Source organism: Phyllobates terribilis, unplaced genomic scaffold (genome assembly GCF_046119375.1).
Source record: "Phyllobates terribilis strain yellow unplaced genomic scaffold, ASM4611937v1 Scaffold_7__3_contigs__length_470593459, whole genome shotgun sequence".
NCBI lineage: Eukaryota > Metazoa > Chordata > Amphibia > Anura > Dendrobatidae > Phyllobates > Phyllobates terribilis.
The window spans coordinates 434,640,059-434,661,446 of NW_027362767.1; the positions used below are offsets into that span (position 1 = coordinate 434,640,059).

Below are 21,388 nucleotides of genomic sequence, written 5' to 3' on the forward strand. Positions count from 1 at the left end.
ATCTGTGTATGTGACTGTGCGTCCTCTACCTTATATCTGTGTATGTGGCTGTGCGTCCTCTCCCTTATATCTGTGTATGTGCTGTGCGTCCTCTACCTTATATCTGTGTATGTGGCTGTGCGTCCTCTACCTTATATCTGTGTATGTGGCTGTGCGTCCTCTCCCTTATATCTGTGTATGTGACTGTGCGTCCTCTACCTTATATCTGTGTATGTGACTGTGCGTCCTCTACCTTATATCTGTGTATGTGACTGCGCGTCCTCTACCTTATATCTGTGTATGTGACTGCGCGTCCTCTACCTTATATCTGTGTATGTGACTGCGCGTCCTCTACCTTATATCTGTGTATGTGACTGTGCGTCCTCTACCTTATATCTGTGTATGTGGCTGTGCGTCCTCTCCCTTATATCTGTGTATGTGACTGTGCGTCCTCTACCTTATATCTGTGTATGTGGCTGTGCGTCCTCTACCTTATATCTGTGTATGTGGCTGCGCGTCCTCTACCTTATATCTGTGTATGTGACTGTGCGTCCTCTCCCTTATATCTGTGTATGTGACTGTGCGTCCTCTACCTTATATCTGTGTATGTGACTGTGCGTCCTCTACCTTATATCTGTGTATGTGACTGTGCGTCCTCTCCCTTATATCTGTGTATGTGACTGTGCGTCCTCTACCTTATATCTGTGTATGTGACTGTGCGTCCTCTACCTTATATCTGTGTATGTGCTGTGCGTCCTCTCCCTTATATCTGTGTATGTGACTGTGCGTCCTCTACCTTATATCTGTGTATGTGGCTGCGCGTCCTCTACCTTATATCTGTGTATGTGACTGCGCGTCCTCTACCTTATATCTGTGTATGTGGCTGTGCGTCCTCTTCCTTATATCTGTGTATGTGACTGTGCGTCCTCTACCTTATATCTGTGTATGTGACTGTGCGTCCTCTACCTTATATCTGTGTATGTGGCTGCGCGTCCTCTACCTTATATCTGTGTATGTGACTGTGCGTCCTCTACCTTATATCTGTGTATGTGGCTGCGCGTCCTCTACCTTATATCTGTGTATGTGACTGCGCGTCCTCTACCTTATATCTGTGTATGTGGCTGCGCGTCCTCTACCTTATATCTGTGTATGTGACTGTGCGTCCTCTACCTTATATCTGTGTATGTGGCTGTGCGTCCTCTACCTTATATCTGTGTATGTGACTGTGCGTCCTCTACCTTATATCTGTGTATGTGGCTGCGCGTCCTCTACCTTATATCTGTGTATGTGACTGTGCGTCCTCTCCCTTATATCTGTGTATGTGACTGCGCGTCCTCTACCTTATATCTGTGTATGTGACTGCGCGTCCTCTACCTTATATCTGTGTATGTGGCTGCGCGTCCTCTACCTTATATCTGTGTATGTGGCTGCGCGTCCTCTACCTTATATCTGTGTATGTGGCTGTGCGTCCTCTACCTTATATCTGTGTATGTGGCTGCGCGTCCTCTACCTTATATCTGTGTATGTGACTGCGCGTCCTCTACCTTATATCTGTGTATGTGGCTGCGCGTCCTCTACCTTATATCTGTGTATGTGGCTGCGCGTCCTCTACCTTATATCTGTGTATGTGACTGCGCGTCCTCTACCTTATATCTGTGTATGTGGCTGCGCGTCCTCTACCTTATATCTGTGTATGTGACTGTGCGTCCTCTACCTTATATCTGTGTATGTGACTGTGCGTCCTCTCCCTTATATCTGTGTATGTGACTGCGCGTCCTCTACCTTATATCTGTGTATGTGACTGCGCGTCCTCTACCTTATATCTGTGTATGTGGCTGCGCGTCCTCTACCTTATATCTGTGTATGTGGCTGCGCGTCCTCTACCTTATATCTGTGTATGTGGCTGCGCGTCCTCTACCTTATATCTGTGTATGTGGCTGCGCGTCCTCTACCTTATATCTGTGTATGTGGCTGCGCGTCCTCTACCTTATATCTGTGTATGTGACTGTGCGTCCTCTCCCTTATATCTGTGTATGTGACTGCGCGTCCTCTACCTTATATCTGTGTATGTGACTGCGCGTCCTCTACCTTATATCTGTGTATGTGGCTGCGCGTCCTCTACCTTATATCTGTGTATGTGGCTGCGCGTCCTCTACCTTATATCTGTGTATGTGGCTGTGCGTCCTCTACCTTATATCTGTGTATGTGGCTGCGCGTCCTCTACCTTATATCTGTGTATGTGACTGCGCGTCCTCTACCTTATATCTGTGTATGTGGCTGCGCGTCCTCTACCTTATATCTGTGTATGTGGCTGCGCGTCCTCTACCTTATATCTGTGTATGTGACTGCGCGTCCTCTACCTTATATCTGTGTATGTGGCTGCGCGTCCTCTACCTTATATCTGTGTATGTGACTGTGCGTCCTCTACCTTATATCTGTGTATGTGACTGCGCGTCCTCTACCTTATATCTGTGTATGTGACTGTGCGTCCTCTCCCTTATATCTGTGTATGTGACTGCGCGTCCTCTACCTTATATCTGTGTATGTGACTGCGCGTCCTCTACCTTATATCTGTGTATGTGACTGCGCGTCCTCTACCTTATATCTGTGTATGTGACTGTGCGTCCTCTACCTTATATCTGTGTATGTGACTGTGCGTCCTCTACCTTATATCTGTGTATGTGACTGCGCGTCCTCTACCTTATATCTGTGTATGTGACTGCGCGTCCTCTACCTTATATCTGTGTATGTGGCTGCGCGTCCTCTACCTTATATCTGTGTATGTGACTGTGCGTCCTCTACCTTATATCTGTGTATGTGACTGCGCGTCCTCTACCTTATATCTGTGTATGTGACTGCGCGTCCTCTACCTTATATCTGTGTATGTGACTGCGCGTCCTCTACCTTATATCTGTGTATGTGGCTGCGCGTCCTCTACCTTATATCTGTGTATGTGGCTGCGCGTCCTCTACCTTATATCTGTGTATGTGGCTGCGCGTCCTCTACCTTATATCTGTGTATGTGACTGTGCGTCCTCTACCTTATATCTGTGTATGTGACTGCGCGTCCTCTACCTTATATCTGTGTATGTGACTGCGCGTCCTCTACCTTATATCTGTGTATGTGACTGTGCGTCCTCTACCTTATATCTGTGTATGTGACTGTGCGTCCTCTACCTTATATCTGTGTATGTGACTGTGCGTCCTCTACCTTATATCTGTGTATGTGACTGCGCGTCCTCTACCTTATATCTGTGTATGTGGCTGCGCGTCCTCTACCTTATATCTGTGTATGTGACTGCGCGTCCTCTACCTTATATCTGTGTATGTGACTGCGCGTCCTCTACCTTATATCTGTGTATGTGACTGCGCGTCCTCTACCTTATATCTGTGTATGTGACTGCGCGTCCTCTACCTTATATCTGTGTATGTGACTGCGCGTCCTCTACCTTATATCTGTGTATGTGACTGCGCGTCCTCTACCTTATATCTGTGTATGTGACTGTGCGTCCTCTACCTTATATCTGTGTATGTGACTGTGCGTCCTCTACCTTATATCTGTGTATGTGACTGCGCGTCCTCTACCTTATATCTGTGTATGTGGCTGCGCGTCCTCTACCTTATATCTGTGTATGTGACTGCGCGTCCTCTACCTTATATCTGTGTATGTGACTGCGCGTCCTCTACCTTATATCTGTGTATGTGACTGCGCGTCCTCTACCTTATATCTGTGTATGTGACTGCGCGTCCTCTACCTTATATCTGTGTATGTGGCTGCGCGTCCTCTACCTTATATCTGTGTATGTGACTGCGCGTCCTCTACCTTATATCTGTGTATGTGACTGCGCGTCCTCTACCTTATATCTGTGTATGTGACTGCGCGTCCTCTACCTTATATCTGTGTATGTGACTGTGCGTCCTCTACCTTATATCTGTGTATGTGACTGTGCGTCCTCTACCTTATATCTGTGTATGTGACTGTGCGTCCTCTACCTTATATCTGTGTATGTGGCTGCGCGTCCTCTACCTTATATCTGTGTATGTGACTGTGCGTCCTCTACCTTATATCTGTGTATGTGACTGCGCGTCCTCTACCTTATATCTGTGTATGTGACTGTGCGTCCTCTACCTTATATCTGTGTATGTGACTGTGCGTCCTCTACCTTATATCTGTGTATGTGACTGTGCGTCCTCTACCTTATATCTGTGTATGTGGCTGCGCGTCCTCTACCTTATATCTGTGTATGTGACTGTGCGTCCTCTACCTTATATCTGTGTATGTGACTGCGCGTCCTCTACCTTATATCTGTGTATGTGACTGTGCGTCCTCTACCTTATATCTGTGTATGTGACTGTGCGTCCTCTACCTTATATCTGTGTATGTGACTGTGCGTCCTCTACCTTATATCTGTGTATGTGACTGCGCGTCCTCTACCTTATATCTGTGTATGTGACTGTGCGTCCTCTACCTTATATCTGTGTATGTGACTGTGCGTCCTCTACCTTATATCTGTGTATGTGACTGCGCGTCCTCTACCTTATATCTGTGTATGTGACTGTGCGTCCTCTACCTTATATCTGTGTATGTGACTGTGCGTCCTCTTCCTTATATCTGTGTATGTGACTGCGCGTCCTCTACCTTATATCTGTGTATGTGACTGTGCGTCCTCTACCTTATATCTGTGTATGTGACTGCGCGTCCTCTACCTTATATCTGTGTATGTGACTGCGCGTCCTCTACCTTATATCTGTGTATGTGACTGTGCGTCCTCTACCTTATATCTGTGTATGTGACTGTGCGTCCTCTACCTTATATCTGTGTATGTGACTGCGCGTCCTCTACCTTATATCTGTGTATGTGACTGTGCGTCCTCTACCTTATATCTGTGTATGTGACTGTGCGTCCTCTTCCTTATATCTGTGTATGTGACTGCGCGTCCTCTACCTTATATCTGTGTATGTGACTGCGCGTCCTCTACCTTATATCTGTGTATGTGACTGTGCGTCCTCTACCTTATATCTGTGTATGTGACTGCGCGTCCTCTACCTTATATCTGTGTATGTGGCTGTGCGTCCTCTACCTTATATCTGTGTATGTGACTGCGCGTCCTCTACCTTATATCTGTGTATGTGACTGTGCGTCCTCTACCTTATATCTGTGTATGTGACTGTGCGTCCTCTACCTTATATCTGTGTATGTGACTGTGCGTCCTCTACCTTATATCTGTGTATGTGACTGCGCGTCCTCTACCTTATATCTGTGTATGTGACTGTGCGTCCTCTACCTTATATCTGTGTATGTGACTGTGCGTCCTCTACCTTATATCTGTGTATGTGACTGCGCGTCCTCTACCTTATATCTGTGTATGTGACTGTGCGTCCTCTACCTTATATCTGTGTATGTGGCTGTGCGTCCTCTTCCTTATATCTGTGTATGTGACTGCGCGTCCTCTACCTTATATCTGTGTATGTGACTGTGCGTCCTCTTCCTTATATCTGTGTATGTGGCTGCGCGTCCTCTACCTTATATCTGTGTATGTGACTGTGCGTCCTCTACCTTATATCTGTGTATGTGACTGCGCGTCCTCTACCTTATATCTGTGTATGTGACTGCGCGTCCTCTACCTTATATCTGTGTATGTGGCTGCGCGTCCTCTACCTTATATCTGTGTATGTGGCTGCGCGTCCTCTTCCTTATATCTGTGTATGTGACTGCGCGTCCTCTACCTTATATCTGTGTATGTGACTGTGCGTCCTCTACCTTATATCTGTGTATGTGGCTGCGCGTCCTCTTCCTTATATCTGTGTATGTGACTGCGCGTCCTCTACCTTATATCTGTGTATGTGGCTGCGCGTCCTCTTCCTTATATCTGTGTATGTGGCTGCGCGTCCTCTACCTTATATCTGTGTATGTGACTGTGCGTCCTCTTCCTTATATCTGTGTATGTGACTGCGCGTCCTCTTCCTTATATCTGTGTATGTGACTGTGCGTCCTCTACCTTATATCTGTGTATGTGGCTGTGCGTCCTCTACCTTATATCTGTGTATGTGGCTGCGCGTCCTCTACCTTATATCTGTGTATGTGGCTGCGCGTCCTCTACCTTATATCTGTGTATGTGACTGTGCGTCCTCTACCTTATATCTGTGTATGTGACTGCGCGTCCTCTACCTTATATCTGTGTATGTGACTGCGCGTCCTCTACCTTATATCTGTGTATGTGACTGCGCGTCCTCTACCTTATATCTGTGTATGTGGCTGCGCGTCCTCTACCTTATATCTGTGTATGTGACTGTGCGTCCTCTACCTTATATCTGTGTATGTGACTGTGCGTCCTCTACCTTATATCTGTGTATGTGACTGTGCGTCCTCTACCTTATATCTGTGTATGTGGCTGCGCGTCCTCTTCCTTATATCTGTGTATGTGACTGCGCGTCCTCTACCTTATATCTGTGTATGTGGCTGCGCGTCCTCTACCTTATATCTGTGTATGTGACTGCGCGTCCTCTTCCTTATATCTGTGTATGTGACTGCGCGTCCTCTACCTTATATCTGTGTATGTGACTGTGCGTCCTCTACCTTATATCTGTGTATGTGGCTGCGCGTCCTCTTCCTTATATCTGTGTATGTGACTGCGCGTCCTCTACCTTATATCTGTGTATGTGACTGTGCGTCCTCTTCCTTATATCTGTGTATGTGACTGCGCGTCCTCTACCTTATATCTGTGTATGTGACTGTGCGTCCTCTACCTTATATCTGTGTATGTGACTGTGCGTCCTCTACCTTATATCTGTGTATGTGACTGTGCGTCCTCTACCTTATATCTGTGTATGTGGCTGCGCGTCCTCTTCCTTATATCTGTGTATGTGGCTGCGCGTCCTCTACCTTATATCTGTGTATGTGACTGTGCGTCCTCTACCTTATATCTGTGTATGTGGCTGCGCGTCCTCTACCTTATATCTGTGTATGTGACTGCGCGTCCTCTACCTTATATCTGTGTATGTGACTGTGCGTCCTCTACCTTATATCTGTGTATGTGACTGTGCGTCCTCTACCTTATATCTGTGTATGTGACTGCGCGTCCTCTTCCTTATATCTGTGTATGTGACTGCGCGTCCTCTACCTTATATCTGTGTATGTGACTGCGCGTCCTCTTCCTTATATCTGTGTATGTGACTGCGCGTCCTCTACCTTATATCTGTGTATGTGGCTGCGCGTCCTCTACCTTATATCTGTGTATGTGACTGTGCGTCCTCTACCTTATATCTGTGTATGTGACTGTGCGTCCTCTACCTTATATCTGTGTATGTGACTGCGCGTCCTCTACCTTATATCTGTGTATGTGACTGCGCGTCCTCTACCTTATATCTGTGTATGTGACTGCGCGTCCTCTACCTTATATCTGTGTATGTGGCTGCGCGTCCTCTACCTTATATCTGTGTATGTGACTGTGCGTCCTCTACCTTATATCTGTGTATGTGACTGCGCGTCCTCTACCTTATATCTGTGTATGTGACTGCGCGTCCTCTACCTTATATCTGTGTATGTGGCTGCGCGTCCTCTACCTTATATCTGTGTATGTGACTGCGCGTCCTCTACCTTATATCTGTGTATGTGACTGCGCGTCCTCTACCTTATATCTGTGTATGTGACTGTGCGTCCTCTACCTTATATCTGTGTATGTGGCTGCGCGTCCTCTACCTTATATCTGTGTATGTGACTGTGCGTCCTCTACCTTATATCTGTGTATGTGACTGTGCGTCCTCTACCTTATATCTGTGTATGTGGCTGCGCGTCCTCTACCTTATATCTGTGTATGTGACTGTGCGTCCTCTACCTTATATCTGTGTATGTGGCTGTGCGTCCTCTACCTTATATCTGTGTATGTGACTGCGCGTCCTCTACCTTATATCTGTGTATGTGGCTGCGCGTCCTCTACCTTATATCTGTGTATGTGACTGTGCGTCCTCTACCTTATATCTGTGTATGTGGCTGTGCGTCCTCTACCTTATATCTGTGTATGTGACTGTGCGTCCTCTACCTTATATCTGTGTATGTGACTGTGCGTCCTCTACCTTATATCTGTGTATGTGACTGTGCGTCCTCTACCTTATATCTGTGTATGTGGCTGCGCGTCCTCTACCTTATATCTGTGTATGTGACTGCGCGTCCTCTACCTTATATCTGTGTATGTGACTGTGCGTCCTCTACCTTATATCTGTGTATGTGGCTGTGCGTCCTCTACCTTATATCTGTGTATGTGACTGCGCGTCCTCTACCTTATATCTGTGTATGTGGCTGCGCGTCCTCTACCTTATATCTGTGTATGTGACTGTGCGTCCTCTACCTTATATCTGTGTATGTGGCTGTGCGTCCTCTACCTTATATCTGTGTATGTGACTGTGCGTCCTCTACCTTATATCTGTGTATGTGACTGTGCGTCCTCTACCTTATATCTGTGTATGTGACTGTGCGTCCTCTACCTTATATCTGTGTATGTGACTGTGCGTCCTCTACCTTATATCTGTGTATGTGGCTGTGCGTCCTCTACCTTATATCTGTGTATGTGACTGTGCGTCCTCTACCTTATATCTGTGTATGTGACTGTGCGTCCTCTACCTTATATCTGTGTATGTGGCTGTGCGTCCTCTACCTTATATCTGTGTATGTGGCTGTGCGTCCTCTACCTTATATCTGTGTATGTGACTGCGCGTCCTCTACCTTATATCTGTGTATGTGGCTGTGCGTCCTCTACCTTATATCTGTGTGTTTGACTGTGCGTCCTCTCCCTTATATCTGTGTATGTGACTGCGCGTCCTCTACCTTATATCTGTGTGTTTGACTGTGCGTCCTCTACCTTATATCTGTGTATGTGACTGCGCGTCCTCTACCTTATATCTGTGTATGTGGCTGCGCGTCCTCTACCTTATATCTGTGTATGTGACTGTGCGTCCTCTACCTTATATCTGTGTATGTGACTGCGCGTCCTCTACCTTATATCTGTGTATGTGACTGCGCGTCCTCTACCTTATATCTGTGTATGTGACTGTGCGTCCTCTTCCTTATATCTGTGTATGTGACTGCGCGTCCTCTACCTTATATCTGTGTATGTGACTGTGCGTCCTCTACCTTATATCTGTGTATGTGGCTGCGCGTCCTCTACCTTATATCTGTGTATGTGGCTGCGCGTCCTCTACCTTATATCTGTGTATGTGACTGCGCGTCCTCTCCCTTATATCTGTGTATGTGACTGCGCGTCCTCTACCTTATATCTGTGTATGTGACTGCGCGTCCTCTACCTTATATCTGTGTATGTGACTGCGCGTCCTCTACCTTATATCTGTGTATGTGACTGTGCGTCCTCTACCTTACCTCATATGTCCACTACTCACCATGAGTGACTGCGCAGAGGGCGGCGAGGAGGGCGAGAAGACGCAACATGGCTGCTTACACCTGGAGGAGAGAAGCGGAGACCTTCCGTCAGGGTGAGGTGGCTCCAGGCTGGGGCCGCAGATGTCCACGGTGACACTTACCTTTGCTTGGTTGTATCTGAGTCCTGCTCCTCGTTCCTCCTCTATTTATTCCGGAGAGGAGGGTCACCTGTGAGGTGATAACGACTGTTATCTCTGATGTGTCCGATATTATGTAAATGGGTTATAATGTTATTATTAGCTAATCTGGCCAATCAGATAGGACTACGGAAGTCCGAGCATCGCAGTCACCCCACGGTATGAGCGCCCCACGTTTACTTTTGAGTGCGGCTGACACATCACATACTCGGGTCCGGTGCAGAGCGGAATATTCCTCTGCGCTCTGCACTCCGCACCAGCTCTGCACCCGGCTCCGTGACCCTGAATCTCTGATAAGCAGCAGCAGAAATAGTCGCCACTTTATTTTTGTTTTAGTTGTTTACACTGAGGAGCGAGATCAGACGATTTGACGTCAAAATCGGTCAGTAACCGGCGGGTCACCCCACAATGGGGGATGGTTGTGATTCAGGTGTGGATGGTTCCAAGTCAAGATTTATTAAAGCTTTACAATATTTATAACATAAAACATCCTCATATGTGATGAATTGTGTGAGCGGACAGGAAGGTGAAGAGAAAAGGAAGGTTTAGGGCAGAAACAGAGTGGAAATCAGCCCCAGCAGACATGGTCTCGCCCCCTCTGCACCTCCCGCACTTACGTGTCGGGGGTAAATCACCGGCGTGTTTTGCTCACAACCAAAATAGAGGCAGAAATGATTATAGGGCACAATTTCATCTTCTGGATAAGATCTTGACAATTGTCTGAATGAGAATCCCGGGATGTCGGCATATCGGGCACCGCACATAATGGGGTTCGGGCCTTTTAGTAATTTTGCTGCGCCCACGAGCTGTCCGTGCTCCAGAATCCTTGTCAGCCGTGTCCCCCCCTCTCTCCAGCCTCATTCACAGAACATTCCGCAGACGATCGATCAGATTGAGATCTGGGAATTTGGACAACTTGTCACGTTGATCTCTTCGTCATGTTCCTCATTCCTGACCGACCTTTTTTGTTGTCGAAAGTGTCGCTGCCTTTAGAGAAAACCCTCTGCACAATGATAAGGTAGGTGGTGCTATAGCCACATGATGCCAAAAGAAAAATGATTGCTCCATCACATTGCAAAATATTGCCGTCACACTGCCCCACCCACTTGTCTCATTACTATATATTTATTCCTCCGGTAAGTGATGCACCTGGCCGACGATATGATCGAAACGGGACCGATCAAACCAGGTCACTTTCTTCCATGACTCAGGTCTGGCTCTGAAGCTCACACGCCCGTTGTAGACACTTAGAGGTGGACCGGGATCAGCATGGTCAGCCCGGACACTTGTTCAATCGCTGGACCACTGGGAGGGAGCTGAGATGTTGCTTCCACTGTGGTTAGCGATGATGGTGGACAAGTAGTAGAGGGGCCAAGGAAGAAGTGAAAAAACAAACAAAACACTCTGTAAGTCGAGACATCTTGAAAACTATTGAAGGAATAGGAGGGGGATCCGATGTGGGTCGATTCTGGCCCTGTTCCAAAGACGACTGCCTTTATGCAATCTTTGGGGATCAGGACTTGAATAAGGAGGTCAGGAGGATGGAGGAAGACTAGGCCTCATTCTTCATATGATAGTCCAGTATAGATGAAGACATTAGGTGTTAGAGGAGACATGTAAGGGAGCTTTCACACTGCGTTCAGGCACACATTCAATGGCACCGTCGGGGTTTACGTCTAACCCCCCCACAAAACGGGATTCGGGTGTATGCGCCAACCGGGCCATAGACTATATTGATGCATACAGAGCGAACGTGCTCTCTGTTGTGCACCATTTTCGGGCTTGTACGCCTACTGGAGGCATACAATCAGATGTAGTAGACTACCTCTGAGTGTCCACCTCTAGTAGGCATATATGCCCAAAATGATGTACATCACTTTGCTGGCACCATTATAATCTATGGCCCCGTCGGAGCAAACGCCAAAATCCCGTTTTGCAGGGATTCAGACGTAAACCCCATCGGAGCCATTGAATGTGTGCTAGAATGCTGTGAATATTGCCTCAGGCACCCATGACCCTGTACCATGTGAACTGGAGATCCCTGCGGCTTCAGCTTTTGTCCCTGGATCAAGCAGACCCATAAATGCAGCATAAAACCTCATTGTCATAGAGAAAATTAAAATCCTTGCAGAGATAAGAGAAAGAGCTTGCAATCTACAGGTGTCTTCACATGACACTTTGTGCAGCTGACCCCCTCTTTTGGAATCAGGTAATTAAGGAAACGCCTAATGGCTAACAGATGTGAGGCCATGCAGCAGGGATGTGGAAAAGCAGATTCACGACTGAGATAAGACTTAGGAGAAACTTAAAGATCTGTGGTCCTTTGTTTGCTCATTAGAAATGAAGAAGGGAGGTTTGTATGAACTGCATAGATCTAATAGATAGGAAAGTCATATTTTCTGAAACGTGATGAAGTGGCGAACGCAAAGCATGGCCAATGTCCAGAATCCTTTCAATTGAGTAACGGACCTGATAGACGAGGCTACACTTGTCATACTTGGGGTCTATGCAACAGTAAAATCATGATAAAAAAATATGAGGGCAATGTTTAGCACCTGCGACCCTCAGGAGCAAATATATTGTGAATGTTGGGGATTTCATAAAATCCTGAAGGCTTGAGAACATCCCATGGTAACGGGTGTGTGTGGGGGGGTGTTCAGAGAGACCCCCCCCCCCCTTCCCCGGCTGTGATCCTTGACACTCATATAGAGGATATCATACTCCTATAGGGACCAGGAATTGGGGAGACCCAGGAACAGAGTCCAGTCTGAAAATAAGTGCGGTGCACCTGATGGTGTCAGCTCCGTTATCACATTATCACAGGCTGGGTGAGTGCAGCATGACCACCCCCATCATTACACAGAAACTCCAGGCTTCTATATACACCCCCCATCCTTCAGCACAAGGTCACCCTGATAAACACCAGCACCAGGGAGAGAATAAATACCGAGAGCAGCGAGAAGACGCCAGGTGCTCCCGAAACAGGTGAGGACGACACATCGTACCCACAACACTGCAACTAGTCCACAGCCAGACACAGCACTATACCCGATCTATACACGCAGCCGCCATATACCCCGCACTACACCCGATCTATACACACAGACGCCATATACCCCGCACTACACCCGATCTATACACACAGCCGCCATATACCCCGCACTACACCCGATCTATACACACAGCCGCCATATACCCCGCACTACACCCAATCTATACACACAGCCGCCATATACCCCGCACTACACCCAATCTATACACACTGCCTCCATATACCCCGCACTACACCCGATCTATACACACTGCCTCCATATACCCCGCACTACACCCGATCTATACACACAGCCGCCATATACCCCACACTACACCCGATCTATACACACAGCCGCCATATACCTCGCACTACAGCCGATCTATACACACAGCCGCCATATACCCCGCACTACAGCCGATCTATACACACAGCCGCCATATACCTCGCACTACACCCGATCTATACACACTGCCTCCATATACCCCGCACTACAGCCGATCTATACACACTGCCTCCATATACCCCGCACTACACCCGATCTATACACACAGCCGCCATATACCCCACACTACACCCGATCTATACACACAGCCGCCATATACCTCGCACTACAGCCGATCTATACACACAGCCGCCATATACCCCGCACTACAGCCGATCTATACACACAGCCGCCATATACCTCGCACTACAGCCGATCTATACACACTGCCTCCATATACCCCGCACTACAGCCGATCTATACACACAGCCGCCATATACCCCACACTACACCCGATCTATACACACAGCCGCCATATACCTCGCACTACAGCCGATCTATACACACAGCCGCCATATACCCCGCACTACAGCCGATCTATACACACAGCCGCCATATACCTCGCACTACACCCGATCTATACACACTGCCTCCATATACCCCGCACTACACCCGATCTATACACACAGCCGCCATATACCCCACACTACAGCCGATCTATACACACAGCCGCCATATACCCCACACTACACCCGATCTATACACACAGCTGCCGTATACCCCACAGTACATCCGATCTATACACACAGCCGCCATATACCCCACACTACACCCGATCTATACACACAGCTGCCGTATACCCCACAGTACATCCGATCTATACACACAGCCGCCGTATACCCCGCACTACACCCGATCTATACACACAGCCGCCATATACCCCGCACTACACCCGATCTATACACACAGCCGCCATATACCCCGCACTACACCCGATCTATACACACAGCCGCCATATACCCCGCACTACACCCGATCTATACACACTGCCTCCATATACCCCGCACTACACCCGATCTATACACACTGCCTCCATATACCCCGCACTACACCCGATCTATACACACTGCCTCCATATACCCCGCACTACACCCGATCTATACACACAGCCGCCATATACCCCGCACTACACCCGATCTATACACACAGCCGCCATATACCCCGCACTACACCCGATCTATACACACAGCCGCCATATACCCCGCACTACACCCGATCTATACACACAGCCGCCATATACCCCGCACTACACCCGATCTATACACACAGCCGCCATATACCCCGCACTACACCCGATCTATACACACAGCCGCCATATACCCCGCACTACACCCGATCTATACACACAGCCGCCCAGGGGCTGACTGGCCATGGAGGCAGGAGGGCACATGGCCCCCAGGCTGGTCCCCAAGCAGTTGTTCAGGGCCGCACAGCCGTCTGCTGATTTAGGGGCTGCAGCCTGTAATGTATACATGTGTACATGTGCCGGCCGGGGGGCTGCAGCACAGAGGAGACCCTGCTCAGCTCACACTGTGAGCAGTGCAGGAGGTCAGACATCTCTGGATCCTGGTAAGTCTGGGCTGGTGATGTGAGAGAGGCAGATTTACAGTTTGTACAGAGAGGAGGCGGCTGTGCCCTGGTAACCCCTCACAGGTCCAGGGCCGCATCCTGAACTTTATGGCTGCTCTGCTGAGGATCAGGGGGATTTTATTATGCCGGTCGGGGGTCGGGCTGTCAGTGTGGTGTGGTGTATTATCTGATGTCTGTAGTCATACTGGAGTATAGAACTGTCACATCCTATACATGTAGTCACAGTATATCATACACCAGTCACATATTCTCCTATATACAATAATAATAATCTCTATTTTTATATAGCGCTATCATATTCCGCAGCACTTTACAGACATCGTCACTGTCCCCGATGGGGCTCACAATCTAGATTCCCTATCAGTATGTCTTTGGAGTCAGACTATAATATATATATATATATATATCCTATATACTGGATGTAATGTACTATATACACAGACATCAGATGTAATATACAGGATAATATGTAGCTGGTGTAATATCTGATGTCTGTCTCACACTTTATGATATTCTAGTCATATATTATCCTGTATACGGTATACTATGTGCACAGACATCAGGTGCATATACCGGATAATAGGACTTATATATCCTATACTGTATATACAGACATCATATGTCTTACAGGACAGGTTATTTTGGTGTTCTTTTGTCTCCTTATGCATGTACATAAAGTTCAGTGAAAAAAAAAACCTCATTCTATTTTATCAGGTTTTGGCACAAAAACACTGCAAAACCTGATCTTTGCATTTTTTGGTGCGTTTTTTTCAGTATTTTTTTTATCACCCATTACTTCCAGTAGGTGAAAAACGCAAAACGCTGAAAAAAGACTGAAAGAAGTGACCTGCTCTATTGTGCAAAAAACACACAAAGCACAAAATACTGGTGAAACAAAAACCAAGGTGTGAGCATGAGATTTCTGGAATCTCAGGCTTTGCTGGTACTGTAAAACACAGCTGAAAATGCAATGTGTGAACATAGCCTTACAGACAGAAAACTATCTGTAATTGCATATGTGTGTGCCATCCCAATAACACACCAGTTTTCGTTTTTTTAAAGCCTTGTTACCTTTAATTTTTGAAGTAGCCAGGTATGATACTGATGAGCCGCGAGACATGGGCCACCATTGTGTGCTTGCCCCCAGGCTAAAATTTGCCAGTCAGCCCCTGCAGCCTCCGTATACCCCGCACTACACCCAGTCTATACGCACAGCCGCCATATACCCCACACTACACCCAGTCTATACACACAGCCGCCATATACCCCGCACTACACCCGATCTATACACACAGCCGACATATACCCCACACTACACCCAGTCTATACACACAGCCGCCATATACCCCGCACTACACCCGATCTATACACACAGCCGCCATATACCCCACAGTACACCCGATCTATACACACAGCCGACATATACCCCACACTACACCCAGTCTATACACACAGCCGCCATATACACCGCACTACACCCGATCTATACACACAGCCGCCATATACCCCACAGTACATCCGATCTATACGCACAGCCGCCATATACCCCACAGTACATCCGATCTATACACACAGCCGCCATATACACCGCACTACACCCAGTCTATACACACAGCCGCCATATACCCCGCACTACACCCGATCTATACACACAGCCGCCATATACCCCGCACTACACCCGATCTATACACACAGCCGCCATATACCCCGCACTACACCCGATCTATACACACAGCTGCCATATACCCAGCACTACACCCGATCTATACACACAGCTTCCATATACCCCACAGTACATCCGATCTATACACACAGCCGCCATATACCCCGCACTACACCCGATCTATACACACAGCCGCCATATACCCCGCACTACACCCGATCTATACACACAGCCGCCATATACACCGCACTACACCCGATCTATACACACAGCCGCCATATACCCCACAGTACATCCGATCTATACACACAGCCGCCATATACACCGCACTACACCCAGTCTATACACACAGCCGCCAGATACCCCGCACTACACCCGATCTATACACACTGCTGCCATATACCCCACAGTACATCCGATCTATACACACAGCCGCCATATACCCCACAGTACATCCGATCTATACACACAGCCGCCATATACCCCACAGTACATCCGATCTATACACACAGCCGCCATATACACCGCACTACACCCAGTCTATACACACAGCCGCCAGATACCCCGCACTACACCCGATCTATACACACAGCCGCCAGATACCCTGCACTACACCCAGTCTATACACACAGCTGCCATATACCCCGCACTACAGCCGATCTATACACACAGCCACCATATACCCCGCACTACAGCCGATCTATACCCACAGCTGCCATATACCCCGCACCACACCCGATCTATACCCACAGCCGCCATATACCCCGCACCACACCCGATCTATACACACAGCCGCCATATACCCCGCACTACACCCAGTCTATACACACAGCCGCCATATACCCCGCACTACAGCCGATCTATACACACAGCTGCCATATACCCCGCACTACAGCCGATCTATACACACAGCTGCCATATACCCCGCACTACAGCCGATCTATACCCACAGCCGCCATATACCCCGCACTACACCCAGTCTATACACACAGCCGCCATATACCCCGCACTACACCCAGCCGCCATATACCCCGCACTACAGCCGATCTATACACACAGCTGCCATATACCCCGCACTACAGCCGATCTATACCCACAGCCGCCATATACCCCGCACTACACCCAGTCTATACACACAGCCGCCATATACCCCGCACTACACCCAGTCTATACACACAGCCGCCATATACCCCGCAGTACAGCCGATCTATACCCACAGCCACCATATACCTTGCACTACACCCAATCTATACACACAGACACACAGCCGCCATATACCCAACACTACATCTGATCTATACATACAGCTGCCATATACCCAACACTACATCTGATCTATGGACACAACCGCCATATACACCACGCTACACCTGATTTATATATAACCGCCATATTACCCCGCACTACACCCGATATATATATATATAAACGCCATATTATCCCATACTACACCTGATCTATATATAAATGCCATGTTACCCCGCACTACACCTGATCTATATATAACCGCCATATTATCCCATGCTACACCTGATCTATATATACAACTGTTATACACCCCGCACTACACCTGATCTATATATTCAGCCGCCATATACCTTGTGCCTCACTGTGCTGCAGGCTCCTCTTAATCAGAACGGCCCATGGATTGTATCTGACGCCTTTTCTCTCTCCCACCCAGGAACCTGTCAATCATGCTGCGTTTCTTCGCCTTCCTCGCCTTGTGCGCTCTTGCACAATGTAAGTTTAAAAGCCCTGTGAAAACTCGCCAGTGTTCGTAGATTGAAGTGAGGGCAATGAGGGTCTCGTGTGTGTCGGAGGTTGAATACTGCTGCATTCGATGCTTCTGTCTTCACCCCTCAGGCTGTCCCACCATCCTCACTAAATCCCAGTGGGGAGGAAAGGCTCCGACCTGCAGGACTGCAATGGCCACTCCAGTCACCTATGTAATTATCCACCACACCGCCGGCGCTGCCTGCTCCACCCAATCTACCTGCATCACTCAGGCAAAGAACATCCAGAACATGCACATCAGCACCAATGGCTGGTGTGACATCGGATACAGGTATGTAGCCCCGTAACACCCATGAATTTAGCCGCATCTCGCTGGTTCTTACCAGGCTTTTCGCTTTGCAGTTTCTTGATTGGAGGAGATGGCTCCATATTCGAGGGCCGTGGCTGGACATCTGTTGGTGCTCATGCTCCAAACTACAACTCCAACTCTATTGGCATCAGCTTGGTCGGAACCTTCACCAGTAAGTCAGGAGGATCCCGGTGGGCTTCATGGATATAACGGCACTGACAACGTTATAACCTCCGCTGTGTTATTCCAGGTGCTAACCCCACAACCGCTGCGCAGAATGCTGCCAAGAACCTGATCAGCTGCGGCGTCACCAAGGGATATATCAAGTCCGCCTACATCCTGAAGGGACATCGCAACGTCACCGCCACCGAGTGCCCAGGAAACACCTTCTACAACACTGTAAAGACCTGGCCCCGCTTCCAGGCCTAAGGCCGATTCCTGAATTCTGCTCCTGTGGCCTGGTCTGAGGATGGACCCGGATTGGAGATCTGTGAAGTATGGACCAGTAACCCCTGTAATATAGAGGAGGGTCTGCGATGGTTGGAGACGGTTACTATAGCGCAAAAAATAAAGCACCCGTGAAATAAAACCTTTGTCTCCGAGCCGCTGTGAGAGTGAATGTACAAGTGTGGGACGGGGACTGGGCCGAACGGTGACCGCAGCCTCTAACCGTGCGCACATACATGTGTCAATCAATGCGTATGATGGACACATAGAGATAAGTGGTGGGAGACACTCCCGACCCCCCCCAGACCAATATCTCCACAGTGAACGATATGCCGACATCTCATCGATCCTCCACATATGCTGTGGGTTCAGATTAATGTCCAGACGGCTTGTCATAGTCTGACAACAGGGAACAATAGCCTGCGTGCAGATACTGCACATAATAGACAAGTGCAGTATGAACAACTCCATAAGGCTACATCGCATATAGACCACATACAGTACAGACCAAACGTTTGGACACACCTTCGCATTTAAAGATTTTTCTGTATTTTCATGACTATGAAAATTGTACATTCACACTGAAGGCATCAAAACTATGAATTAACACATGTGGAATTATATACTTAACAAAAAAGTGTGAAACAACTGAAAATATGTCTTATATTCTAGGTTATTCAAAGTAGCCACCTTTTGCTTTGATGACTGCTTTGCATACTCTTGGCATTCTCTTCTACTCTGGTTAGAGCCTGTTTGTGCTCTCCTCTGAAGGGAGTAGTACACATCGTTGTAGGAAATCTTCAGTTTCTTGGCAATTTCTCGCATGGAATAGCCTTCATTTCTAAGAACAAGAATAGACTGTCGAGTTTCACATGAAAGTTCTCTTTTTCTGGCCATTTTGAGAGTTTCATAGAACAAACAAATGTAATGCTCCAGATTCTCAACTAGCTCAAAGGAAGGTCAATTTTATAGCTTCTCAAATCAGCCAAACCGTTTTCAGCTGAGCTAACATACTTGTGAAAGGGTTTTCTAAACATCCATTAGCTTCTTACACAGTTAGCAAACACAATGTACCATTAAAACACTGGAGTGGTGGTTGTTGGAAATGGGCCTCTATACACCTATGTAGATATTGCAATAAAAACAAGACTTTTGCAGCTAGAATAGTCATTTACCACATTAGCAATGTATAGAGTGTATGTCTGATTCATTTAATGTTAGCTTCATAGAAAAAAAATGTGCTTTTCTTTCAAAAAAATGAAATTTCTAAATGACCCCAAACTTTTGAACGGTAGTGTACATCTATACATCCCCTCTATATATATCTATACCGCCCCCGATATCTGTACATCTCCTCTATATACATCTATACTGTCCCCGATATCTGTACATCTCCTCTATATACATTATACTGCCCCCGATATCTGTACATCTCCTCTATATACATTATACTGCCCTCGATATCTGTACATCACCTCTATATACATTATACTGCCCCCGATATCTGTACATCTTCTCTATGTACACCTATAATGCCCCCGATATCTGTACATCTCCTCTATATACATCTATACTGTCCCCGATATCTGTACATCTCCTCTATATACATCAATACTGCCCCCGATATCTGTACATCTCCTCTATATACATTATACTGCCCCCGATATCTGTACATCTCCTCTATATACATTATACTGCCCTCGATATCTGTACATCACCTCTACATATATTATACTGCCCCCGATATCTGTACATCTTCTCTATGTACACCTATAACGCCCCCGATATCTGTACATCTCCTCTATATACATCTATACTGCCCCCGATATCTGTACATCTCCTCTATATACATCTATACTGCCCCCGATATCTGTACATCTCCTCTATATACATCTATACTGCCCCCGATATCTGTACATCTCCTCTATATACATCTACACTGCCCCCGATATCTGTACATCTCCTCTATATACATCTATACTGCCCCCGATATCTGTACATCTTCTCTATATATATCTATACTGCCCCCGATATCTGTACATCTCCTCTATATACATCTATACTGCCCCCGATATCTGTACATCTTCTCTATATATATCTATACTGCCCCCGATATCTGTACATCTCCTCTATATACATCTATACTGCCCCCGATATCTGTACATCTCCTCTATATATATCTATACTGCCCCCGATATCTGTACATCTCCTCTATATACATCTATACTGCCCCCGATATCTGTACATCTTCTCTATATATATCTATACTGCCCCCGATATCTGTACATCTCCTCTATATACATCTATACTGCCCCCGATATCTGTACATCTCCTCTATATACATCTATACTGCCCCCGATATCTGTACATCTTCTCTATATATATCTATACTGCCCCCGATATCTGTACATCTCCTCTATATACATCTATACTGCCCCCGATATCTGTACATCTTCTCTATATATATCTATACTGCCCCCGATATCTGTACATCTCCTCTATATACATCTATACTGCCCCCGATATCTGTACATCTTCTCTATATATATCTATACTGCCCCCGATATCTGTACATCTCCTCTATATACATCTATACTGCCCCCGATATCTGTACATCTCCTCTATATACATCTATACTGCCCCCGATATCTGTACATCTTCTCTATATATATCTATACTGCCCCCGATATCTGTACATCTCCTC

The 21,388-nt window shown here is 47.2% G+C and overlaps 2 protein-coding genes across 3 annotated transcripts in view; one reads left to right on the forward strand and one right to left on the reverse strand.

Annotated features, from left to right (window-relative positions):
• Nucleotides 1-17,772, reverse strand: part of LOC141155283 (peptidoglycan-recognition protein SC2-like) — a 35,488-nt gene extending 17,716 nt beyond the window's left edge. Inside the window, exons 1-3 of one of the 2 annotated variants that reach the window (XM_073642109.1) lie at nt 17,753-17,772; nt 9,510-9,576; nt 9,369-9,429 (exon numbers count right to left, since the gene is read on the reverse strand). In XM_073642109.1, coding sequence (XP_073498210.1) covers nt 9,369-9,417 — 49 coding nt within the window. In that variant the 5' untranslated portion in view covers nt 9,418-9,429; nt 9,510-9,576; nt 17,753-17,772. Of the gene's footprint in view, nt 1-9,368; nt 9,430-9,509; nt 9,865-17,752 lie in introns of those variants that run through there. The other variant, XM_073642108.1, reaches the window with a different exon arrangement.
• LOC141155284 (peptidoglycan-recognition protein SC2-like) lies at nt 12,437-18,826 on the forward strand. The gene is made up of 5 exons (XM_073642110.1): nt 12,437-12,530; nt 17,836-17,894; nt 18,018-18,219; nt 18,291-18,409; nt 18,488-18,826. The coding sequence occupies exons 2-5, from the start codon at nt 17,849-17,851 to the stop codon at nt 18,664-18,666; spliced, it is 546 nt and encodes a 181-aa protein (XP_073498211.1). The 5' UTR covers nt 12,437-12,530; nt 17,836-17,848; the 3' UTR covers nt 18,667-18,826.
• The last annotated feature ends 2,562 nt before the right edge of the window (nt 18,827-21,388 follow it).

Bases quoted from the DNA above. Each gene is read 5' to 3' on its own strand.
- LOC141155284 (XM_073642110.1), top strand. From the start codon at position 17,849: ATGCTGCGTTTCTTCGCCTTCCTCGCCTTGTGCGCTCTTGCACAAT. The intron at 17,895-18,017 runs GTAAGTTTAAAA...TTCACCCCTCAG, and splicing joins CTTGTGCGCTCTTGCACAAT to GCTGTCCCACCATCCTCACT. The intron at 18,410-18,487 runs GTAAGTCAGGAG...GTGTTATTCCAG, and splicing joins CTTGGTCGGAACCTTCACCA to GTGCTAACCCCACAACCGCT.